This window comes from Tachysurus vachellii, chromosome 5 (assembly GCF_030014155.1).
Source record: "Tachysurus vachellii isolate PV-2020 chromosome 5, HZAU_Pvac_v1, whole genome shotgun sequence".
Lineage (NCBI taxonomy): Eukaryota > Metazoa > Chordata > Actinopteri > Siluriformes > Bagridae > Tachysurus > Tachysurus vachellii.
The window spans coordinates 15,525,059-15,548,935 of NC_083464.1; the positions used below are offsets into that span (position 1 = coordinate 15,525,059).

At 38.4% G+C, this 23,877-nt stretch overlaps 1 protein-coding gene across 1 annotated transcript in view; it reads left to right on the forward strand.

Annotated features, from left to right (window-relative positions):
• Window positions 1-6,694: 6,694 nt before the first annotated feature.
• map7d1a (MAP7 domain containing 1a) overlaps window positions 6,695-23,877 on the forward strand; it is a 38,200-nt gene continuing 21,017 nt past the window's right edge. The window contains exons 1-2 of the mRNA XM_060869973.1: window positions 6,695-6,972; window positions 21,665-21,817. Of these exons, the coding sequence (XP_060725956.1) occupies window positions 6,942-6,972; window positions 21,665-21,817 (184 nt within the window). The 5' untranslated portion in view covers window positions 6,695-6,941. The remainder of the gene's footprint in view (window positions 6,973-21,664; window positions 21,818-23,877) is intronic.

Genomic DNA, 23,877 nt, shown 5'->3' on the forward strand with positions numbered 1-23,877 from the left:
TTCCTAACTTGACATCAGTCAGGCCGGTGTGTTAGAAGTGATGCAGCTCTGAACAGTCTGACTATCCTTCATGTTTTCATACTGTTGACTTCACCGTAGCAACAGCTGGGTCTTTTTTCTGTGTTCCCAGCCACCACCACCACCACCATCACTCCTTGTGTGTGTAAGTGTGTAACCTCTGTGTTTTGTGTTCCTGCACGTCCACTTGTAAGGATTAAACTGTAGTATAGTCACTGAAATTTCCTTTACTAATTCATCTCATTGATTGTTACATGACAGGAGACATGTTGGGACAGTGGACTCGTACATGCATGTCGGTTCTTGAAAGAAATGAGGAGAGACACCAGGAAGAAGTCTGGATTATGGACATTACATAATGTTCTTAGGTTCTTCTTATTTTCTTTCGTTTTTAAATTGATTTGTAACTGTATATATATTTTTAACCATTTGCAATGTGTAATTACAAGAATCCACCAGGTGAGGGGGCAATGCAACACAGTCCAATTCTGCTGGTTTAAAGTATATGGCCTTAATAATGGTGCCTGTTGGATCCAGATTACTTTTCCCCTGCCATTGTGTTTACAGTGAGTTAATTCCACTCTCTCTCTCTCTCTCTCTCTCTCTCTCTCTCTCTCTCTCTCTCTCTCACACACACACACACTGAGTTACAGAGTCAGGAGAGTAAGGCTTTCACGTCTGTGGACTGCAGTGTCCACTCAGTGCTGGCTTTAGACTTTATCCATCAGTGATATAACTCAGCTGACTGTCTGTGAGGAGGTGTTTTACCACATGCCAGGAAGAGAAGGATATGGGCTTGGTTATGAGTGTCATATGATGGAATAGAAATGAGACATAATGAAGGTGTACCTGCAGGAATGTGTTGGTGTCTGGGCTTGGCAGCTGAGTCAGTGCTCTCTTATTACAGGCGGTCTGTTTGGCATGACAAGTCTAACAGGCGCTATAATGATGGCGGCTTTGTCCTGCTTGATATAAGACAGCATTGATGATTTTGTTCTCTAATTCCAGAATCTGAGGATTGAAAAGCATTAAACATTCAACCTGTTTAACCCGAGGCCTGTTTTTGAGCTTCTTGCTTAAAAACGACATGCTCAATTCAAAATGAGTATATCTCAAAAACTACAGTGTGTATTTGAACAATTCTGGTACTTAGAATAAATAAATATATTACCAGTTCAGAGTAAAAGAAAATGGAACACAGCAAATGAGCAAAATGGTGGTTCATAAAAATGATTCAATTTTTTGGTCACAGAGTGCTCATCCATATACTGTTGGAATCTACAGAATCTGGTTGTATTTGTATTGTGTAATGGCCGATTGCTTGTGTTAGTTTTGTTGCATATGCAATGTTTGCGCATTTTTCTATCTTGTCATTTAGCCGCTTGGTGTTTTAATTCTGTTTTGTTTTAGTAGAAAAGGCCTTTGTAGTCCTGTAGCGACGAGTCTACTGCTATGCTGCATGTTTAGATATATTCAGGCTTTGTATGCTTAGAAAGGATTTATAATTTCTGACCTGGGACGTGTGGAAGGGTTTAGCTGGGGTGGTAAAACACAGACTTAAAGACCTTTGGATCCTTTGGAAACATTTAATGATCTCTCCTGTGTATAACTGAGCCGATCACAGTTTGGCAATAATGCAAATCATTTAAAGCAGTTTGTAAAGCTGAAAAGGGTTTAAATTCCATTTTTTTTCTTGTGGAAATCTGATGATAGTCCATACACCATTGGCATGGAAATTGTTGTTAAATGCTGCTTAGCATGACTGACCTGCTTGGATAACCAAGTATTGTTTCTCTCATGTCTTTTTGGACCGCTTGCTGTGGACACAGCTTATGCTATAAGCCATCCCTTTGCTAGCTTTGACTGGGGGTGTATCTAACTCTTTAAGTTAGGAATAGTGTGAATTTCATTCAAAGGGGTTCTGTAGGAAGAGGATTTCCCCTTTAGGGGCCTGAGGATCTAATGTAGCATGGTGTAATGGTGTTAAAACCTTTGCTGTGAACACATTATGAGAATGATATCTGTGAGAATTATAAATGTATTCTTCTGATTTCATTGCTTGGCTATGTGCTTGGCTAATATTGTTACTGTAGTAATACTAATTAATATAATTTCATTTGGTTTTGTTTGAGTATACCTCCTGATAGACAAGTAAGTCTTAGTTAACCTCATTTTGTGTTGTGTGTGAGAGAGAGAGTGAGTGTTTTCTTGGTCAGTGCTCATTATTTTGACTAATAGAACTGGTGGTGAGTGTTAGGGTTCTCGTTTTAAATCAGGTTTCACCAGTGATGAAACATATGATGGCTCAGTAATGGGAAGCAGTATCTCTGGGAAGCAGTATCTGATGACCTGAATGCCATTTGGCAAGTGGATATGATAAGATGAAGTTAAAGATCCTGTCACTGCCTGAGAGTTTCAAAGTTTCAGCATGCTTCACTTCACAACGTCCACATGGGACCCCAGGATTTGTGTGTAATGGAACTGTGTTCCAGTCAGTTGTGTGCTGCTGTCAGCATTCCACACGTTGGCCTGCTTTGTCACATTAGCCTGCGTGTTTTGTGTACACAAAAATTACATTTTGGATTTTGCTATACTGTCAGGCACAACATTGATTTTTTCCTGTGTGTGCAACAGAAAGCTAGCTTTTAAGAGTATCTACAGTACATGTGTGTTATTAGCAGTTTGTCTCTTAGCAAAGAGAAAGTGAGCACTCGAAAGCAGCCACGCAGAACTGATCTCTGACCTTTTTTCACCCAGTGTGTTCTTAACCCACTGAGCTTGTGTGTGTGTCCTGCAGCCACTCATCCATCTATTTAACGTCAAATAACAGCCGGCCTTCATGGCTCTCTATTCACGTGCAGCTTCAGCCTGCAGCCTGACTGTGTCACATACAAGTGGTCAAGTTCTTTAACTGAAAGGCTTCATTTCATGCTCAAGCTGCTTAACCATTCCTGAAGAGGAACTGCTGCAAATAGCATGTCTGATCTCTCATCGAGCTGTCATAATTCCTCTCAGGAGGCCTCATGCTAAACTGAAATAGAACATTTCATTGGGATTGGGGGAATGTTTGTAAGCATTCACTGGTTGCTGAGGATGTGTGAGTGTGTGTGTGTGTGTGTGTGTGTGTGTGTGGGGGGGGGTGTTCTTTTAAACCTTTTCCCTCTCTTTTCCCTCTCTGTCTACCCAGCCCTCCATTTATCATGGTAATGAAAGAGAATAGAAGGGGAGGATAGTATGCCGGAGGGGGGAAGGAGCCTGTGCACACGACAGTGGAGTAGAGGGAGGTGTTCAGGGTCTGCATTGGGCCTCAAATACAACTTGTATGGTACATCAAAAGTGTGTGCATGTGTGCCTCTGAGTAGTATGAAACTCATTGTTTTGAGTTGAATTGTAACCCAGGCACAAAATGGTTTGGTTTTAACGTCTAGAATTGTGAAATTTACTGAATGACAAAATCAATTATTTATTGTTCTTTTTGCATTCTGTACTATATAAAATTGTGAAGCCTCTAGGTAGATGTAAGAATTGAAAATCCCAGTATACAGATATTCAGCATGTGTGCACCAATTCAAAAGGTACAATTATATATATTTGTTATCACTCTTTGGTGTAATAGAGCTAGTGCCTGTTTTCTGTCTAGGGGTTTATCTGTGTCGTCAAATTGTTTCTCAACAAATATGTCTCAAATGTATTCACATTCTCTTCACATGTATATCTGATTAAACCTGAGGAATTTTGGTTTTGTACACCTTAACATAAATCTACTAGAGTTCATTTCTAATACATACTCTTCTTGGTCATTGTGATTTGATTAAGGGGCTACAGATGACCCTGGTTATTCAGTAAAGTGACCCTTAAACTCAATGACACAATAATTATGTTCTCTTTAGCAAATCCCATGATAAACCTGAGCTTTACATCAATGTTTAAGCTCAAGTTTATTTTGCTGTATAGACTGACTTTAAAACTGCTATCCTTATATCACAAATGACCCCTAATTAGCTTTTTTTAAGTATTTGAAATGGTCTTTCCATTGATCTTTGGGTGTTATCTTTAGAATCCCATCACATCGTTTTAGTGAATAAACGACACAATTCCACATTTTTAAGACATTCAGAAGCCTTTATTCCCTTTTCAGTTTTATTTACATTACAATGAAACTTAGCTTTTGAAAAATGGTCAGTGACAGTAGTGGGGGGTGTTTTCAGGTTTTCAAGATACTCTTTTATGTACAGTGTGCCGTTCTCTGCTGGCTGCTCCACTGCTCATGTGATTACATCATGCTCTATTGTGTGTGCTGTTTACCTCGAGCCCGACTCTATTCAGCTTCGGGCCTGTAGTGTTCACTCTGATTACCCACAAATCAATTTGAGTTGTCTTTGTGAATGGATGCATGTGTTTACTTTGTGCATAACTGTACTCGAATGAGGGAATATGAGAAAGATGGTGAGAGGTGTGCTGCGTACAAACCCAGAGAGAGGGAGATGCTTTTTCTGTGTGGTGGGACACTTAACAACTTCTTCCTGTCTTTTAGCATCTTTCTTCCATGTCCTTTCATCAGTGACTTCAGACAAGCTCTGTGTTGCTGTTTTCACGCTTGCTAATGATCCCTTCTGATCTTTTTTGTGTGAGGCACTAACTGGAAAATCATATAGTTAGCTTATCAGTGGACAGTTTCATCCACAATCCAACGGAATTTCAAGCTAATATTTAGTGCCAGTGAAAATCAAAGCCTGATTTAATTAAATTTTGTGAATACAAAATGCAGCTGGAATGTAATTATTTTTGTCATTATAAAAGCAATACAAAATTTCACAGATTATCTGATTATGTAACTATGAGAGATTGTTGTCATGATGCAGTTTCAAAACTTAAAACTACTCATTTACTGTGAAGAAATATACAATATAGGCTTATTTTTCCATGTTTGTATGTTCTCCCTGTGCTTCGAGGGTTTCCTCCCCAGTCCAAAGACATAAGTTGTCGGGTGATCTGCATCACTAAATTCTTCATAGTGTGTGAATAGATGTGTAAGTGTGTATGAGTGTCCTGTCATGGGTTGGCATCCTGTCCAGGTTGTTCACTGTTTTGTGACGAGTATAGACTCTAGGCTCCTGTGTAGGATCAATGGTACAGAAACTGGATGGATGGATAGCTGCCATTTTAATTAGACTATAATATCATATGTATAACACTTCTATGACTGTATACCAGCCTTTACATACTATCATTATATCATCATACGCTATAGGGTGCATGCTGTGCACAACTGATATGATTAAAATAAAGCTCATGGATTAGATAGCAATCACATTTAAGACTGATTTCATTTACATACTTTAAACATTAAATTTAAATTCCTTAGGTTTAGACTATTCAACCATTTAGATTATTCTTTTCCACTGTTAATGCATGGAATGAAATTTAAATGGCCTGCTAGTTCTGCATTTGATTGTGAAAATGAATTTTTCACTTTATTTTCAAAAGTAACAACTCAAAATGTCTTTGCTTGTCTCTGCTGCACCACTTTCACTTGTCCAGAGTGTCCTTGTCCCCATCCCCCTTCATACATCCTCTTCTGTGTCCAGTTGCAGTGACAGGTGGCTTTTGGGGTTTGTGTCTCATCACTGGCCAACAGCTGCACAAAGGAGCCCCACTGGGTCTTTGGCGGGACGGTGTGTCGCCTTTCATGCGTGCCATTTGCCTCCCCCTCATCAAATCGCATCCATGTCTGTTTCTGTTGTGTTTTACAGGTGAAAGAGTGTCATGGTTTAGTTGAATTAGTTTGAACATTTTTGCTTTTCTGAATGTTTCGCGGCTGCTGTACATACAACTAGCAAATAAACTACACAGTCCAGATTTCGAGTGATATAAGAGGTCAATCTTCATATTAACACACAGCTTGAACTGTGAAGATAGCTGTGAAAAGTAGAAGACCTTCTTGGCTACATGCTATAATTCAATTATATGATTATTCAATTATGCTGATTATTTTTTTGAATATAAATATATATTATATATATATAAAATATATATATATACATATACATACACAGGTATATATTTATATATATATATATATATATATATATATATATATATATATATATATATATATATATATTTGCAACCTACATGACAAGAATATGAGTCATTGGACAGTAAGTGTTTTTTTTTATTATAAGTGTGATTAATTTCATTTTAAATGTATTTCTATTGTAAAGCTGCATATTCAATCACTTTTAAATGTCAACTGTTTACTTAATGATCATGCAATTATATATTTATATATATATATATATATATATATGTATATATATATAAAATGTTATTTAACCCAGAACTAGAAGGACACATGCTATCTGACATAGCGGTGTTGAAATCAGCTGAGCGCCCACACTGTTTAAACGTGTGGCTCCCGGGTAGAGTCCACTTCAAGGGGTGTGCAGGTATATCATTCAAAATGGACAAAGCGGTGAGACGCGATTAAAAATTGTCCTGATGTCACAGAACAAAATAAGTCATCACTGTAGTGCGTGAATTCGTAAATGTAGCATATAAACAGTGTCACGAGGTAAAATCACGACCAAGAAATCCACACGACTGAGAGTTCTTCCCTCTGAACAGCAATTGGTACTGTCCAAATTTCGGCTACGGCTCCTGGGCGACCTTTCCTTTCCTGCGCAAGCATACTATCAGCTGTTGTGTGCGCTTGCGGTGTGTGTGTTTGGTTTTCAACTCTATTTAAAAAAAAAATCTCTCAGTCGAGCAAAATCGCGACAGATTTTCCAACTCCTCAGCTGAGATTTTTGGCTCCCCTCTTTCTGTGCTGTGGGGACAAGGGGGCCGGCTGGATAGACCGAGGAATGATTATCCAGTTCAGGAGAAAACATTAACAATCTGTCTGATCTCAACATAGCAACATGGACAGTGGACTGGTGCAGACACAAACACGTAAGTCTTACAGGTTCTGATTGCTCCTGCTGTTATATATGATATTGTCTATTTCAGCTTCTCCACGTGGCGATTTGTGTTTAATGTTCATCATATTAGCAGAAGTGCTCTAAAGTGTTCGAGGTTCAATCGTTTCACGTTAAAAGCATCTGTGTTCTAATCTTAGTGTCGTCGTAAAATCTAATTATTTTAGAGTCGTGTGCTTTACTGAGGTCTTCGATACTGTACTCTTTCATTTGGAAACAAAGTTGCGTTGATAAGAACACTGTGTATCCTCTCTGATTCATCCTGTGTGTGTGCGCGAGACTGTGTGTGTGCGCGCGAGAGAGAGAGAGACTGACTGTGTGTGCGCGCGAGAGAGACTGACTGTGTGTGTGTGTGTGTTTGTGTGCGCGCCTCTCTGTGTGTGTGTGTATGTGTGTGTGTCATCAGTACATCAAACCTGGTGTGATTAAAGCGCGACACGTTACAACATATCATAGAAAAGTGCCATTACACAACCTTACTGAAGGCAGAACAGGTATGTCGAGCTAGTCTGGCCATTAACACCGCGATTTAAACACAGATGACGTGATGAATTGTGATGAGTTAATCCTTTATTACACACTAGTGGTGTGAGTTATGGAGCCCTGGATTTGTTCATTTGTGTGCTAGAGTATACTGCAGCAGCGACACTGCGACCTGGAGGCTGGTTAAATACATCGTGTCATCATTCTTATCGCGATATCGGCTTTGGCTTTCTGGGTGTTGCAGAAGGCTGAAAAAGCCTTGTACCAAGCTCTTCCGTTTGAGTTCTCAGCACCCTGGTGTTCAGCCACAGATGTTCCAGATGTGTGTGTGTGTGTGTGTGTGTTTTGGTGAATCACAGAATTCATAGATCCAGCAAGCAAAACTTTTGCTCTGGCTGTTCTTTAAATGTGTCAGCTCAGAGGTTCATCAGATCTAATACAAGACAAAGGTGTGGTGCGATCAAAATATGTGTAAAACAGTATGATGTTTTTATTCCTCAATGCATTTGGATCATTTTATTCCGGCCAGGGTAACATTATTTTGGGGCATGGGGCAGAAATCTACACCTAATGAAGTGCTGTGCCTTCGCAGGACACTTTACACACTTCATTATACTTCAATACATGTTATTCACTTTTACTTACATATAATACAACTCCACTAAAGGCACGATTTTGTGATGTAGCCGGGAACCAGTGGATGTACGAAACATGCTGACCTCCAAATATGTAAAAATACGGCACATCTCGCCATCAATATGACGTGTTGTCCATGTCACAAGTATCGGAGTGTATTTTCTCAGTCCAATATTAGAGATCAGCACAGTCTTGTTCTGTAAGCAGTTATATTACATAGAGCAATATTCTTATCTCTGTGAAAATGTTACTGTGATACAAATTCAAACTCTTATACATGTACATATTCTACATACGGAATGCATTGAAGTGCAATGTTTGATCCTGTTGACCTTAAGCAAAGATGTATGTGCTTATTGACATAGTGAATACATGTATAGTTTAATGTGAGGTTCTTGATTTATCAAAGATGTTAATGTAAGGGCTATTAAGTTATCTATAAACAGAGAACCATAGAGTCGATTACAGCAATGGCGTCGGAGCAGAGTTTTTGTTTATTCAGCGTAGGAGCGGACCACTTTGAATACATTAGTGTCAAGTATGATAGTTAACATTAGTGTAGAGGTTCTTTAGGAGAGCTCTTACTAGTACCTTATCTTCGGTTTGCATTAACCTTCACCCTAGATCTGAACTTTCTCTGGTGACATCAAAACATAGTGCTTCCTTCCTTGTGCTTGGGGAACCAGTGGGGTGGATGCTATTGATTTTAAGACTGAATAACAGCAATCCAATGATTATTGTGAGAAAATCAGATCTTCTGTAGTACATCAACCATCCCAAAACTTGCCAAATGATAGTACACCTGTACTGAATTTTGTCCTTCTTGCCTGGGTTAAACTATTACTGAATATCCAGTGAGTGGAGCAAGAAGAAGTATCAATTGATCAAGCTTCACAAATTTTCAGGCGACTGCAGTTTTGGAAAGAAACTAGGGCTGCATCTTAATTTGCATAAAACTATACTAAGTGTTATTGTCAAGTAGTATACCACAACTAGATAAATTGTATAGTACTGTACCATATTGACTGGCTTGGAACATGGCCTAGAATCAATTTTCCGTTCAGTGGTGTCTGATTTCAGAGTTGCCAATTCAGCTGCTTTATGTTTCTTCAAATAAAATCAAATGGCATGTTGGGAAAAGACCAAGCAATAAACCTGTGCTCATTGTAAGCTAAGATTCCTTCTCTTGGCCGACAGGAGTGGAGCCTGATGTGATTTTATGGATCTATGTGGTGTGCGTTCTGAGCTGCTTTTCAGCTCACCATGATTGTAAAAAGTGCTTATAAAGTAGCTTTCCTGTCCGCACAGTGTAGTCTGGCCATTCTCTGACCTCTGTCCTTAAGAAGGCATTTCTGCCCATAGAAATCTAGAGCTTTCATTCCACCCAAACAGGAGACACACCTGATTCTCCTGATTTAATCTGTTCATCTTGTTCTGCAATCAACCATCAAGAGTACCTCCTATTTGGCCTGAATGAAAGCCTGCAGCCACACCAGCCATTTGCGGATAAGCCTGAAGACCTCTGCTCTAGAGAATGCAGTGGGTATAAACCCAAAGAGATCTGCAGCTTGTGAAATCAGCTGGGTCACATTTTCTCCCCGTTCTGTTGCATATGTACTTTTAATTTCTGTTGTTGGGGTTGATTTTGCAATAAACATGTAAAAAAAATGTTGGTTGTAGCCTTTTTAGTTCCAGCCCATTATTGTACAACCCCATATCGTTAAGATAAAATATGTTTTCAGACGTCTATACCTGTTTTTAAAAATATCACTCATTACAAGTTACAATTTGAGGACGTTCTTTTTCTGTGAAAAACACCATTTATCACAAGTAGAGCGTCTGTAGCATTTTACCACAGATGAACCCAAATCAACCTTGCTTCCTGTTAATTAATTATTTAATATATGTAATATTAGTTTTATAGAACTGACTGTCTTTCTTTGGGAATTTCAACAGAAGTAAAAGTTAGTTGTTCTGAACAGTTCATTTGGAACCAGATGGATATCTCTCTTTAAGAAATCTCTGTCCCCAGCACTTCTCGTTCCTCCTCAAGAGAATTTGTCTAACAGTGGTGACCAGTGTTTCCTCTCTGTGAGCTGCTATGGTGTGGATTTGTCCCACATACCTGAAACATGATGAGCGACGTTCTCAAAAAAGCTTTTTCTCAGTCTGGCCTGTATTTCTTTTGGATTTAAGTAAAATTCCCATATCTACATTCCTGAGCGATGTCCTCTGCAACACATCGCACACTGGCTAGCAAATAAATTTTTTTCCAGATTATCTACAAGTTACAGTGGTGATAAAATAAGAAGGAAATTTCATGCCATTTTCTTCCACATAGTCAGCAGCTTAAGGTGTTCCTCCTTAATGAGAGCTTCGTGTTGGGATTTTGCAGCAACATGACTCGAGGCTAATCTCATGTTTTAGGCAGGATCTTCAAAAAGCTTTCACATGTGTGGAGCTCCACTGTTTGAGCTTTTCTTTGTACACTCTTTTGCTACCCTGAGGCTCTGACTGCAATGTGGATGCAGTGTATCAGGCATTGGGTCTGCCGTTCAGGAGCCAACACTGTTTTGATGGTCGGAATTGAGTTAGTTGTTCTGTCACAGATGAGCTAACAGTGAACACAGTGGTTTGGGCTGTTCCCAGAATCACTCCTGACAATGTAAAAACTACTGATAAATCACAAAGTAAACCCATCTTTAAACATGTACAATATGCCTCTCATTAAACTTTATTCCAATTTTATTAAGAGGTCAAGTTGTATACTTTAGATTTAGTTCTAGATGCTTTAGATGAAAATAGTTTTCTTTGTGATATCTTCCTGAGCTTTGCATTCCTCTTTATTTAAGGTTATAGGGCTTTCACATAAACCTCACAGTTAATCCTCACAAATATTTAGATACTCCAATGTGTTTAACTGTTGGATTTTCTATCTGAGAAGATGGATCTCTATTAGTACAAGATGCTGTCTCACTAAAGATTGTGTCTGTCTTTGTGTATGTATGTCACTGTGTGTGCGTCTGTGTGTGTGTGCGCGTCTTTGAGTGTGCGCAAGACTGTGTGTGTGTGTGTGCGTGTGTGCGTACGCTTCTGTGTGTGTGTATGTGTGTACATATGTGGGTGTGTGTGTGTGGTTGGCCATACTGATTGTAAGATGCTGAGGGAAGGATGCAGCCTGATGGGAATCAGGTTCTGTTATACATCATGCTGTGTGCCTCCTACCACCTTCCTTCTGTCACTCTTGAGGAAATGCCTGGTTCAGCTCCAGCGCACACTGAGCATTTATTCAGCCAACATCAAGCATACTTGAAGGCAACTAACAGGCCTTGCAAAGTGGAAGTTATTAAAAAATAAAGACACATGGCAGTTCTTGCTCACTTTGGTGCAGTATTAATGTGGTTTGTGTATCAGTCCTTTGCTGGCTTAAAATGTTTGTCCAGTATCACTGTTTATAGCACAGTGCTGGTCGAATTCTCGATTCTGATTGGTCAGATGTTGGGAATTAATTTACTATAACAACAGCTCTGACTAATTATAGGTTTATATTAATATACATGTTCTAACCTTATTGTACACAAAGACCTAAATGAAAAATTTTCATTTAGGTGATGCTATAAATGAATAAACAGTACAACATCTTAAAGGTCTAGCCTATTCATGGCAGTGTTATGAGAGGAAGTAGACACGTTCTGTTAATGGGGTGAGACCATTCACATCTGTCCACATCACACACCTGATCTGGATTATTTCCCTCTGTAAGCATATACCCCACTGTGCTTACTACTTACTTTTGGAAAGAAACGTATGTGTTGAAGAACTGCATCTAGCATTCAGTTCTGTTTCTTTTTGTTTATTGCTCTCAGTGAAAATAACACTGCTACTGGATGTTGTAGTATAATTCAATGCATACTCTGAGAACTTCAGGAACAATGTGCCACTCGGTATCAAAACTCAACCAGTATTTACAGATCTGGGGGGGAAAAAGACTAATATCTTATGAAGCTTTAGCTAAATATGAGAGGCAAATTTTGCCTTGGAGCTACTTTGATGGAGCCTCAAGCCTTGTAATCTCTAACGATTGGGACATTTGACTTCATGTCTGTTTTTTGTGTGTGAATTTCTGTCTTTTTCCTGCTCTTTCATCACCGTTTACAAAAGAATAATGTCAGTAGGTGGAGGAATGACTGAGAAAAGTGCAGTAGCAGTAAAGCTGCAAGGGTTTACAGTGTGTTTAGACAAGATCATACCACCAGCATGCTGCTAGTCTTTAGCACCCAAGTGGAATTTAAATCACATTCCGCCAGACACTGAGCTCTCTCTCACACACACACACTTGCACCATCACACTCTCACACACTCACTCTCACACTCACACCAGACTTTGCTTCTCTCACAGACATTGGCTTTCAAAACACAACATGCACATTATCTAGTAATTCAATTGTTCTACTATAATGATAGTTTTGACTGCAGTGGAGTTAACTGGTGTCTCGGGGTCAATCACATACCTATTTATTTTAGTTTGTCTCAGAGTTGCATTCACAGAAACCAGGCTAGAACAGTTGAGTCTAATGCAATTTGCACACATCAGAAACTCACTTATCACTATCGGCTTAAAGAAGTTTACAGTTTGGGATTTCATATTACAGTTTGAGATGAACTGTAGTTGAGTTCTGAAAATGAACCAAAAATCATCACCAAAGACTTGCTTTTCACTTGTTTGTAGCCTCAATGGCACAATTTCATGTACCATTAGAGAGAAATAAATAATGGCCAGTTATTAGATAATGGGTTTGATTGATGTTATTTTTTACAGAGCAGGACAGTTGTGAATATTTTTTTTGTGCTCCATTAGTCTGCCTTATTTATTTATTTATTTATTTATTTATTTATTCTGTAATTATTTAATCTCATGAAGCAACAAGTTTTTCTACTTGTGAAATATAAATGATGCTCTTACATTGGGATGACGCATGCTCTGGTAAAAATTTCATTTTTTAATTTGATTTTACATTGTAGCCAAAAGAAATGATGTGTTGTGGGCTTCAGCAACAGTTCTACTTCCCCAAACGAGGCTAAAACAATTTATACACTTACATTTTTTATACAGAGATTTAGGTATAGATTAAATAATCAGCAGATTATCAGGGGATCATCAACAAGAAAAGGGACACACTGGACATCCTGTACATCCAGCCCACAGGGCACAATCATACACTCAGATACCCATTCACACATTATGGACAATTTAAAGATGCCAGTCAGCTAACAATGCATGTCTTTGTACCTCGGAGCCTGAGGAAACCAAAGAAAACCTGGAATCCAGGAAGTCCTGAAGCATGGGGAGAACATACAAACTCCATGCACATGCAGGATGGTAGCGAGAATCAGCCTAAATAAATTATATTCATACACAGTTGTCTTCATTCTTCAATATAATGCTGGAGAAACAAATAGAAGGTCAAAGTAAAACGGTAGTAGTTGCTTTATCCCTTCAGTTCATAATTCACTTTAGAAATTGTTGTGAATTACTGCTTGGTTTCAACCAAAAAGCAAAAACCAATAATTGTACCTATTTTTATGCCACCGCAACAGTGTGACAGTTACACAAAAAGCCAAGACATTAAGCCTAACTGACCTGTCTAAAAACTGGTAGCTAGCATAATCAAGTTATTAGCTAGTTAACTGGTATTTAGCTAGGTAAATATCATATTTGACAGTTCAATTTCAATTCAGTTTATTTGTATATTGCTTTTTAGAATTGACATTTGACAAGAATTAACATGTCCCAGAGCAGCTTTGCAGATGTACATTGCTATTTATCTCTAACATTTATCCTTAATGTGCAAGTCTCAGGTAACAGCGGCAAGGAAAAACTTCCTGAGATGATATAAGAAAGAAACTTTGAGATGAACCAGACTCAGAAGGGAACCCATCCTCATTTGGGTGACACGCTACAGTGAATAGTGTAAATGTAAATAATGCCTTTTCTCCAACTATTTATAGTTGTCCAACTGAGAGTTCTGAGGAGCTAATGGGTCAGCACAAATTGCCAAAGAGTTCATTACAGACTTAACGCATTCCTTCCTGCAGAAGTCTTCGAATGTTCACTGTTGAAGAGCCGAGCACAAAGCTGACCAGATAACTAGAGTCGTGATGTTCTCTCTGTGTATAACACTGTGGTGTGGTTGAGCAGCTCCACCTCAACTTGGCTGTATATACTGAGGCTAGAGGGAGAGAGGGGAATTCACAAACTGTATTTTAAGAGAGGTTTATTAGTACCACGAGGCAGTGAGACGTCTAATACGAGAACCATTCCAGTGCAGCTAAAGGTCGCTGATGTGTATATAAACGTGTGTGTGTATGTGTGTGTGTGTGTACACGTATACTGTCCCACAAGCTGGATATAAAATTTTGTCAGTAATTTGTCAATAAATGTAGCTAAGAACAGTCACAGTAAGAGGAAATTTGACTGTCATGACAGGTGCTGCTCCTGAAGCCTGTGGGCAAACACTCAGGAGCATCCTGTTTACTCGCTCACTTCACACAAGACTTTGTGTTCATTTTTTTCAGTCAAGTGACTGTGTCTTTTCAATAGAAAATTACTGTTTGTGTGAAAATTACCCCTTGTGTTTAATAAAGTAGTCTCTACTCTATTATTATTAAACTCAAGGGGTAATTAAACAGCCACAACAAGAGAGCAAAATGGAGGACTAGGACCTAACACACACAACAAAAATCACGAAGAATGAATATACATGTTTATAATTCTCAAGTTATTCCCAGTGACTGAGACAGAAACTGAGGTCTCTCAGTGAAATATATATGATGCTTGTGACTGTAGCATTTAATATTACTAAACTATTTTTTGCATGTTGCAAGCTTCTAAAAGGCTTTTACTGCAAAGGCCAGGATGATGTTGATAATGAATAAGAGGCTAAAGTCGATAGTGTACACTCTTATTGTGCCAAATCTGATCACTTGTTCTAAAATGGCCACCAAACTATAACCTCAGTTCATTAGACCTGCTTTCATAAACCTGTCCTCTCATTGAGTTTCTGAGCTCATATTCTCAGGGTGAGGGTCAGGATCAAGTCATTAGATCCCGTTGGTTAAGAACTCACTTGAATAGACCGGATGATGTCAAGTAGCTCTGCGGATGGGTGTGTTCCTCTGCAGCCCATAATTAGGCCTTGTATTCTGGGGCTCCCTCATACCGCCAGGGCAGAGCTTCAAAACCCACAGTAGTGTGTTTAAGATCTCTGCACTTCTGCGATTATACGTTAGGTGTTCATGTAGTGATTGTTGTCATCACTTACCTAGTGCTCCTTCTCCGAGCCCTTTTTTGCAGACTGTTTGCAGAACATTGTTCATTAAAGGTGCAATAGATGATTTTTTTCCCTTACTTGTAAAAATAACCTGGCAAGTGTGTAAGATGGCAAGTGATATAATGGATCTGGTTAAACAGACTTCCGGACTGAAAATGCTTGTTTGTGTTTGGATATGGCTCCTTTCAGTCCTTTTACAGACCCATTTCGAGCCACAGTAGGTCCTGAAGATGGAGTTTCATGATCATGTGCTGGAATGGGGTTATAGAGTAAAAAATTCATTTGTCAAACCCACCAAACTAATCTTGGATAAAAAAAGCTTAGTCATTGTGTTTCTTTGGGAAAAACATGTATGACAGAGCTATGAATGGCATCTAGCACGTAATATAGGAGTGTCACTGAGAGAAGCTTCTGTTTGTTTCTGCCTGGAGCTTCATTTATTCAGTATAGAACAGATCTGCTTTCACTTCTCAAACTACACACCAAACTAACCTGAACCACAAGGGCATTTTTTGCAAACCTGCCTCATCACTGCTGGACAAATGACAACTCTATTAGGTAGCTCATGGGGAAAGTGCAAAAAGTATGTTTTCATGGAAAAGAATTGACTAGAATAAAAATTGTTAGCTATCATGATCAAATAAATTTGGTAAGGTAGTTAGCTAGTTAGCATAATACATTGTGACTGCTTTTTGAGTTATATGATGACTTTACACTGGATTTTATTTTGCTTGGTTTCTTTTGTGTTTCCACAAAAGTTATACTAATTATACCTGGCAGCAGATTACTGCTCTGCCGGTGCGTGTAAAGAAGCTGGTAGCAGGATTCAGAGCGAAGAGGGTATATTTATAGCTCTTAACCAGGGGGTCACGAAACAGTAGGAGAGGGGCACAGAAAAACATTTTAGTTTAAGCAAGTGTATAAAGTACTCACCTAATGACACCACCTGCCTGCAGCGTGATATAACTAATGACCTCCTGAGTGGAAGAAGTCACATGGGCTTAGCAATTTAGTTCATAGTCATCATCGCTGGACAGCTGATTAGACACGGAGTGATTCCATATCAAGAACAAATACAAGTATAAAGCAAGACATGGTTGAAAACAGTTTGCGTTTGTTCCTCAGCCACGACCGAACCACCTCAACTCCTCTATCCAAACCTAGCCATCTCACCGAGTCAGTTATTAAGGAGCTGGTGTTATAGAATAGTGTCATTTTTAAAAATGGATCACTTTCACAAAAAGGTTAAGAACTACACCTTTACCTAGATACATAACAACATATCATAGCTACATGGCTACATATCAAATGAAATCTTGCTTTGCTAAAGTCAGTAGAGTGAAGGGTTTGTTTCCTTTCTTTGGTTGTTGACTTTATTTGTCTGCCAGACAACTACAAATCAACAGCTGATACCCCTGATATGAAATCTGCTTGTCCTAGAGGCTGGTGATTTTTGATCTCCTCTGCTAGGTTTTAATGTATTTAGTGATGATTTCAGTCACCACTATGTAAAAACTCTCACCTTTTGGCTCAGAGACATACTTTCTGAGTCCAGAACTAACTGATGAAATGGCTCCTAGCAGCACGTTGGAATTATCAGAGCAGTCTCTTTCTCTCTCAGCTGACTCATTGTTCATGTCTTGATGAGTCCTCAGGGCAGCTTTACACAAGCTCGGAACTCACAGACTCACTGAACAAGAAGTGCAGGGCCATGTTCTTCAATAAAATGACCTAATTGACTCTCTAACACTGGACAAAACCAGCACATCAGGTGCATTCAGTAGTGAATGGAGTCACTGACTCCTCTGTAGAATAGTAGGCCAGGATGCGATGAAAAAAGCTTAAGTGTAACAGAATAAAAAAATTTTTTATTTGTTAAAACACAGGTACGTTTATTTCCACAAGATTTTGGAATTGAATCAGCATGCTTAGAATGATTTTAGATTAGCTTTCATATCTCATACTCCTCAGGTAAAGTGTCCTAGTTTTGCTCTAGCACTCTCTTCTAGCTGCTAACCATGTTTTGCATCTCAAACATCTCTAAAGTTTGTATTTGCAGTGAATTGCTTCTCTCCTTGCAATGCAGAACCTAACAGTGGCAATTTAGACTGCACACTGAGAAGGCAAAGACTAAACCTGAGAGAAGAACTGTAACAGTACAGCATTACAAATTAGAACATGCACTAGAACATTTTGCATTCTTGTGAAACAGTTTATTAAACTGAGCTGAACTGGGATGTGTAATGCAGTGGTGTTGATGAGAGCGTCCTCCACCGCTGTAGACAGCAGGTGCTCTGAGCTGATGTACTGAGGCTGGATGGTTTTCAGCTATGAAACGGGTGACGCCGTGGCCAAACACTTACTCTGAACTCAACGCTGCTCCCGAGACACACACACTTTACAGTGTGCAGTTAAATACAAGCACACGCACATGCCCACAGGAACACTCTCATTCCCAGAGTCGCTAAAACATAATTCTGCAAAGGCATACTCTGGTGCGTGTTTTTAAATGACATTTTAAAAATGTTTAAGTGTAAACTCAGTGCTCGGCCTCTGTTTCTTTCTGTGTCCCTTCTCTTTTTTCCCCTGCATGAGGGGCACCCTTCCTCCTTACATCACCCATCCGGTGTGAACGAGGGAGAGGGGTGTGGGGAGGAGGATGAGGTCATTCATTAGCCTCTCAGTCATGTTTAAATGAGATACAGCTCTATTCTTTTCCAGTTCCTCTACACACACACATACACATAGACTCTCTCTCTCTCTTTCTGTTAATTTACATAAATTAAGGACAATATAAAGCTATTGCAATACAGAATAAGTAAAGAAAAAGAAAGACAAAATGACTCAAATTACAGAATAATATAATAAAAAAATAAAGGACAATCATATCAATTACATGAAACACAAGGGCAAGACAGATCACTCACTAGCCCTCATATTGTGCTTCTAATATACTTCTAAATTACCCCAGCTCTCTCTCTCTCTCTTTCTCTGTCTCTCTCGCTCTCTCTCTCTCTCTCTCTCCCCTTCCTATCTTTGATTTCACTGACAGCACTCACTACCGTTTCCGACCCCCTATTTGTCTAATTTCCATTTTAAAAGAGCATGACGGGACTCTGCAGTGTTTAGAAGCAGGGCTTGTCTGGCAGGGCTGTTCTGAAATCTCAATTTGACAGGCTTGTTTATTTATTTATTTATTTATTTATTTACTTACTTTTGGCAAGACCACTTTCTGCACTAAAATGGATGGACCTAACCACCCTAAATAGAAGTGCCTCATCACATTTATTCTGTCTGATCAGCAGAGTTTATTTGCTGCAGTTTTTCCAGCAGATTCTTACATTTAGTCTCTTCTAGAGAATTAAGCGTCATTGTTTAGCTGTACGAAGCTGAATGAGGAATATAATAATGGAATGTTAAAAAAAAATGTGATTTTGGAACATAATCGTGTAGAGAGCTGTGATTTATAATTATAGGTTACGTTATTAAGCTTCTAACAAGTTGGAAGAGGGAAATTTTAGCCTTGAGCGTGTGAACTGCCTGTGGATGAGTTCACTTCTCTCTGAACAAAGCAAGAATTATGACCTTGCCATGAAGCACAGCAAGATAGTGTTTTCACTTAGTCTAAATTACCCCAGCTCTCTCTCTTTCTCTCTCTCTCTCTCTCTCTCCCTCTCTCTTTCTCTTTCTCTGTCTCACACACACACACACACACATTTCACAGTTCATTCCCATTATGTACTTTTTCCACCATTGATTGCTTGCTTAAACTGAAGCTTTTCTCTGACTCAGCTTCTTCTTGAAATAGATGGATACAGTGGGACATGTTGGTGTACTCGTGTGTGCGTGTGCATGTGCCGTGTGCTTGTGCACGTGTGTGCGTGCCTGCATGTGTGTGTGCGTGTGTGTCCCTACCTTGCGTCCTCTGGGACCCAGGTTCACCACAACCCTGTGTATGACAGCACTGACTTTATTGATTTGTTCTGTTGCAATAATACAAATAATTGAAGAAAAAATGATCAGTAAAACCTTTACAACATTTAGCAGCTGCCCTTATCCACAGTGACTTACAATTATATCTCATTTTTCTACAACTGAGCAATTGATGGTTAAGGGCCAGCTGAAGGGCCCAGCAGTGGACCTGGGATTTGAACTTATCAGTGGTCCGACGCCTTACCACTTAGCTACCACATAAAAAAGGCATGCAATTATAAGTAGTGTGTTTGTCTGTAGAAATAACTAGATACTAAACTCACCACCACTTTTACTGTGCAAAAACAGTAAAGTCTTTTTTATAGCTAATAAACGATATCTGCTAGAAACTTCATTCAGATTGCCTTCAGGCAGGTTTATTCTGATTTAATTTTAGTCCTGAAGAGTTTTAATCAGACAGTGGTGTTGGATGGATTAGCTAATTATTACACGTCATTTAAATGAAGCAGTTTCCAGGGCATTATGGGATAGTTGGGTGTCTAGACAGAGAAATAGATATGTTTAAGATAATAAAGCATCTGCTGAGGTTAACATGAAGATTAAATGACACTAATATTGAAATCCGGGCTGCAGAACCGCTTTCAGGAAGTGTATCCAAACAAATCATGATTTGTCCCCGAGATTTCTTGCTGTCTCAGTGAGAGAACCTGAAATAATCTGACATTGAGACATGTTGAATATTTTCTCTGAATGTGACGCATGTGAATATATGTGTGTTTCAGAAACGACTATAGATTCACCATGAAACATAAAAAAAAAAAAAAAAAATTCTTGAACTCTTCTTTAGGTCATTCAGGCCAGAGGATAATCTCTCTGGATAGACCACATCATGGTCTTATTATGAAAAGTTCACTGTAACTTTGCCGCAGGAGGTTGCAACAATTGCACTACAGGGTGCTTTAGCAGTTTTATTGGGTAATTTTATGGAAAATATTGTGAAGCAGTATTACTTACGTAGCTTCGCTGGACTTATTTCTCTACAGTTTTTCTAAAATAAGTTATGTTTATGTTGGAGAGTATTGTGGAGTTGAAACTGAAATCTAACCTGTGGAATACGTGATGATGTTTAGCTGGATTATCTGAGAAAAGTAGGAAAATGACCTCATATTATACTAATATAGTTAACAGTACAATCATGAAACAATATATATTCTTTCTCTCTCTCTCTCTCTCTCTCTCTCTCTCTCTCTCTCTCTCTCTCTCTCACTAAAATAAATGCCCACACACCAAACACATTTCTTTTATCTAAAAATTAAAAACTCAACTTCATAAATCTCTCAAGCCTGAAACTTGATTAATGTGCCATATCTCCGAACAGTCCACATTATTTACACATATTTTGTCATATAAAAGCTCAGTTTTTAACCTTGCAGCCACTAAACTCTTTAGCATTTCCTCAGAAGCTTGTGGAAGCTTCTCCATGTTTTCCAAATGACTAACTTTGTTGTTCCAATCAAGGAATTCAGCAAACATATTTTCAGTCTATTTGTATATCTACATTTAAGACTTTTTCAGAAAAATCCTGTTCAAATCTCTGAAACCAGAAATAAAGCAATTTAAAAAGAAAAATTAGTCTTAAAAACAAATCTTAACAATCTTGTAGATGAGCTGTACTCTCCACACCCACTGCTGTACTCACATGGACCACAAGTCTGTCTGTGTCTGTTGCCCTGTGATTACTCACGCAGAGATTTGTCTGGGTTTTAATGTTGCAATAAAGGTTTTGCATAATCATTCTTTCTTTCTTTCTTACTTTTCTTTCTTTCTTTCTTACTTTTCTTTCTTTCTTTTTTTCTTAATTTACTTTTCTTTCTTTCTTTCTTACTTTTCTTTCTTTCTTTCTTACTTTTCTTTCTATCTTTCTTTCTTTCTTTCTTTCTTTCTTTCTTTCTTTCTTTCTTTCTTTCTTTCTTTCTTTCTTTCTTTCTTTCTTTCTTTCTTTCTTTCTTTCTTTCTTTCTACAGATTTTAGGTTGAATCCACATTTGTACCCGCAACAAGAGACTATTGCAGCATATTTGTCCATTTTGATATTTGTTCATTCCTAGACAGACTGTCTGCCCCCTGTAACCTCTAATGACCTTAAAACATCTTCATTATAAGGATGAGATCATAACATATTCATAACATCATAACTGCTTCCTCTTCTAATTTGCTAAATCGATGCTGGAGGTTTTACTCTTTGTGGCAGCTTCTTACCACCTTCTTGTTCTATCTCGGTCAGATTCCCCCAAGTCTCAGGACGTGAAATCCAGTATAGCTAAATGTGAGGAGGCAATGACCCCTTTGAAGAAGGAAACCGAACGTCGGACTGTCGCTACAAGACCAGACGTCATACCAAAGTCACCCGCAACACCCAGTCCCCAAAATAAAAAAGGTAAATGTGTGTTGTACATGTTTTAAAGCATCTTAATCCATTAAATATCTCAACGAGTTGACGTCTCACAGCTCTCACGATCCCTGGCTTAATCCTAATCTTAGGCTTCTGTTTGTGTGGAGTTTCACACTTTCACATGGTACAGCATCATTATACAATAAACATCCTTGTAGCTGAATCAGTGAATGAATGATTAAGGACACGGCCACACAGGAAGTATGATAAGTCTAGACTTAGTTCGCATAGATCTGCTCTCTATAGATCCTTTCTCCGTAACAGACTAGTTTTTGTCTTTAGTTTCCGTTCAAGCATCCCAAAGGAAGAGAAAGAAAATTTGAATTAAACCTACAACTTGCAGCCAGAATGTTTTTAGTAAGAGACGGTAATGAAGGAACTTTTTCCATGCACTAGCTGCTGTAAGTGCAGCCAGAACTAAGTTTCACAGATAATGCTCCATTAATGTTGACACTTGATCTGTTCACTGAGGTGAATGGGGAAGGCTAATGCTAATCGACCTAGCCTGGCACCAGCTAGCTCTGTCTTTAGGAAAGGACAAGCAGTGAAACCTGACTGGGCTTCACATTTCATTACCCTGTGCTGAAAGGATTTACCTCAAAACTGTTCTTCTGTCATGTTTCTACAAGAGCCTGGGTTTTTCTCTCGTCATTTTGTCTTGAAGTTTGTCGATTAAAGCTAACAGCTTGAGCACCAGAGTCCAAATATGTAAATATGTGTAGAGGATTTTGTGACTCTATTCAGGTGACACTATCAGCACCAATGTGTTAGAATTCCATCTTATCGTTTAGCTGATCTTTTTACTCATTTGGATTCAAAATATAGTGGATGTTTTTAAGCTATTTACTGTTATACATACCTGAAATCTGTATCTATACCTGACAAAGCTGTATTATTGCAGCCAATTTTATAAAACTTAAAATTCTTTTATAGGTGGAAATCTATGCCTGAAATGCATATATAGTTAAACACTGGATTTCTGTATTTAGGACCTAGGACAAGTTCAAGTTAATGTATGTGAATTAATACAAAACAAAACCTTATACACAGTTTACTTGAGTGAAAGTATGGGAGTTGTTTAAAAAAATTACTGAATGAAATTAGTAGCAAGAAACGTATACTATGTACATTTTATTGAAGTGGATATTAAAGTGTTCACATGTAAACTTTACATGTCAAGAATAAAAATAATTCAATAAATTCCTCTTGATCTATGCACAGGTTCACTAAGGTGCAACATTAATATAGGAAGAAAGATTAATAGCTGGTACAAAGCTGAGGCATTCATATAAATGTGGCATGGATTTACAGAACAGCAGCAATAAACAGCACAATACAAAAATTAATAACAATGAAAATAATAGACAAAAAAAAATACTGACATGGTCCTTTAGATATGTAAAGAGTAAGATACTCCTGCAGAGACGAACAACAAACTGAACATAGTTTATTTCTGCTTAGCAGTAGCAGATCCTCAGTTAGAGTATAACCTCGCACACTATCACTAACTATCGTTATTTAACTGAAGACAGCTTGCATATATTTATCCTCTCATGTCCAATTTACCAAGAGATTAGATAAAATAAGAGAAAACAGAACATTTAAAAGACAGAAATGTGTCTACTTAAATGTCCAAACAGATACGTCTCATATGTGCATAGCATCAGTCAGGAGTGGTAATGTGACCAGTGTGATCCATTGTGATTGGATGAGTCTCATTAATCACCACTGATTAATTAAAAGGCAGAGGTTCTTCCGTCATGTTAGCGGCTAATCCAAACCTTAGAAGCAAATCATTTAATGTAGCTGCAAGTTTACAAATTTTAGTTAAATACCGCTGGTCTAGTGACTGTATGTTTGCTGAAGTTGTCATCATACAGACCTGTTTAACCAGTAATCAATCAATCTATCTATCTACAGTATCTATCTATCTATCTATCTATCTATCTATCTATCTATCTATCTATCTATCTATCTATCTATCTATCTATCTATCTATCTAATTTTTTTATTGTATGTTTGTATATGGGTACCTTGTGTATAAA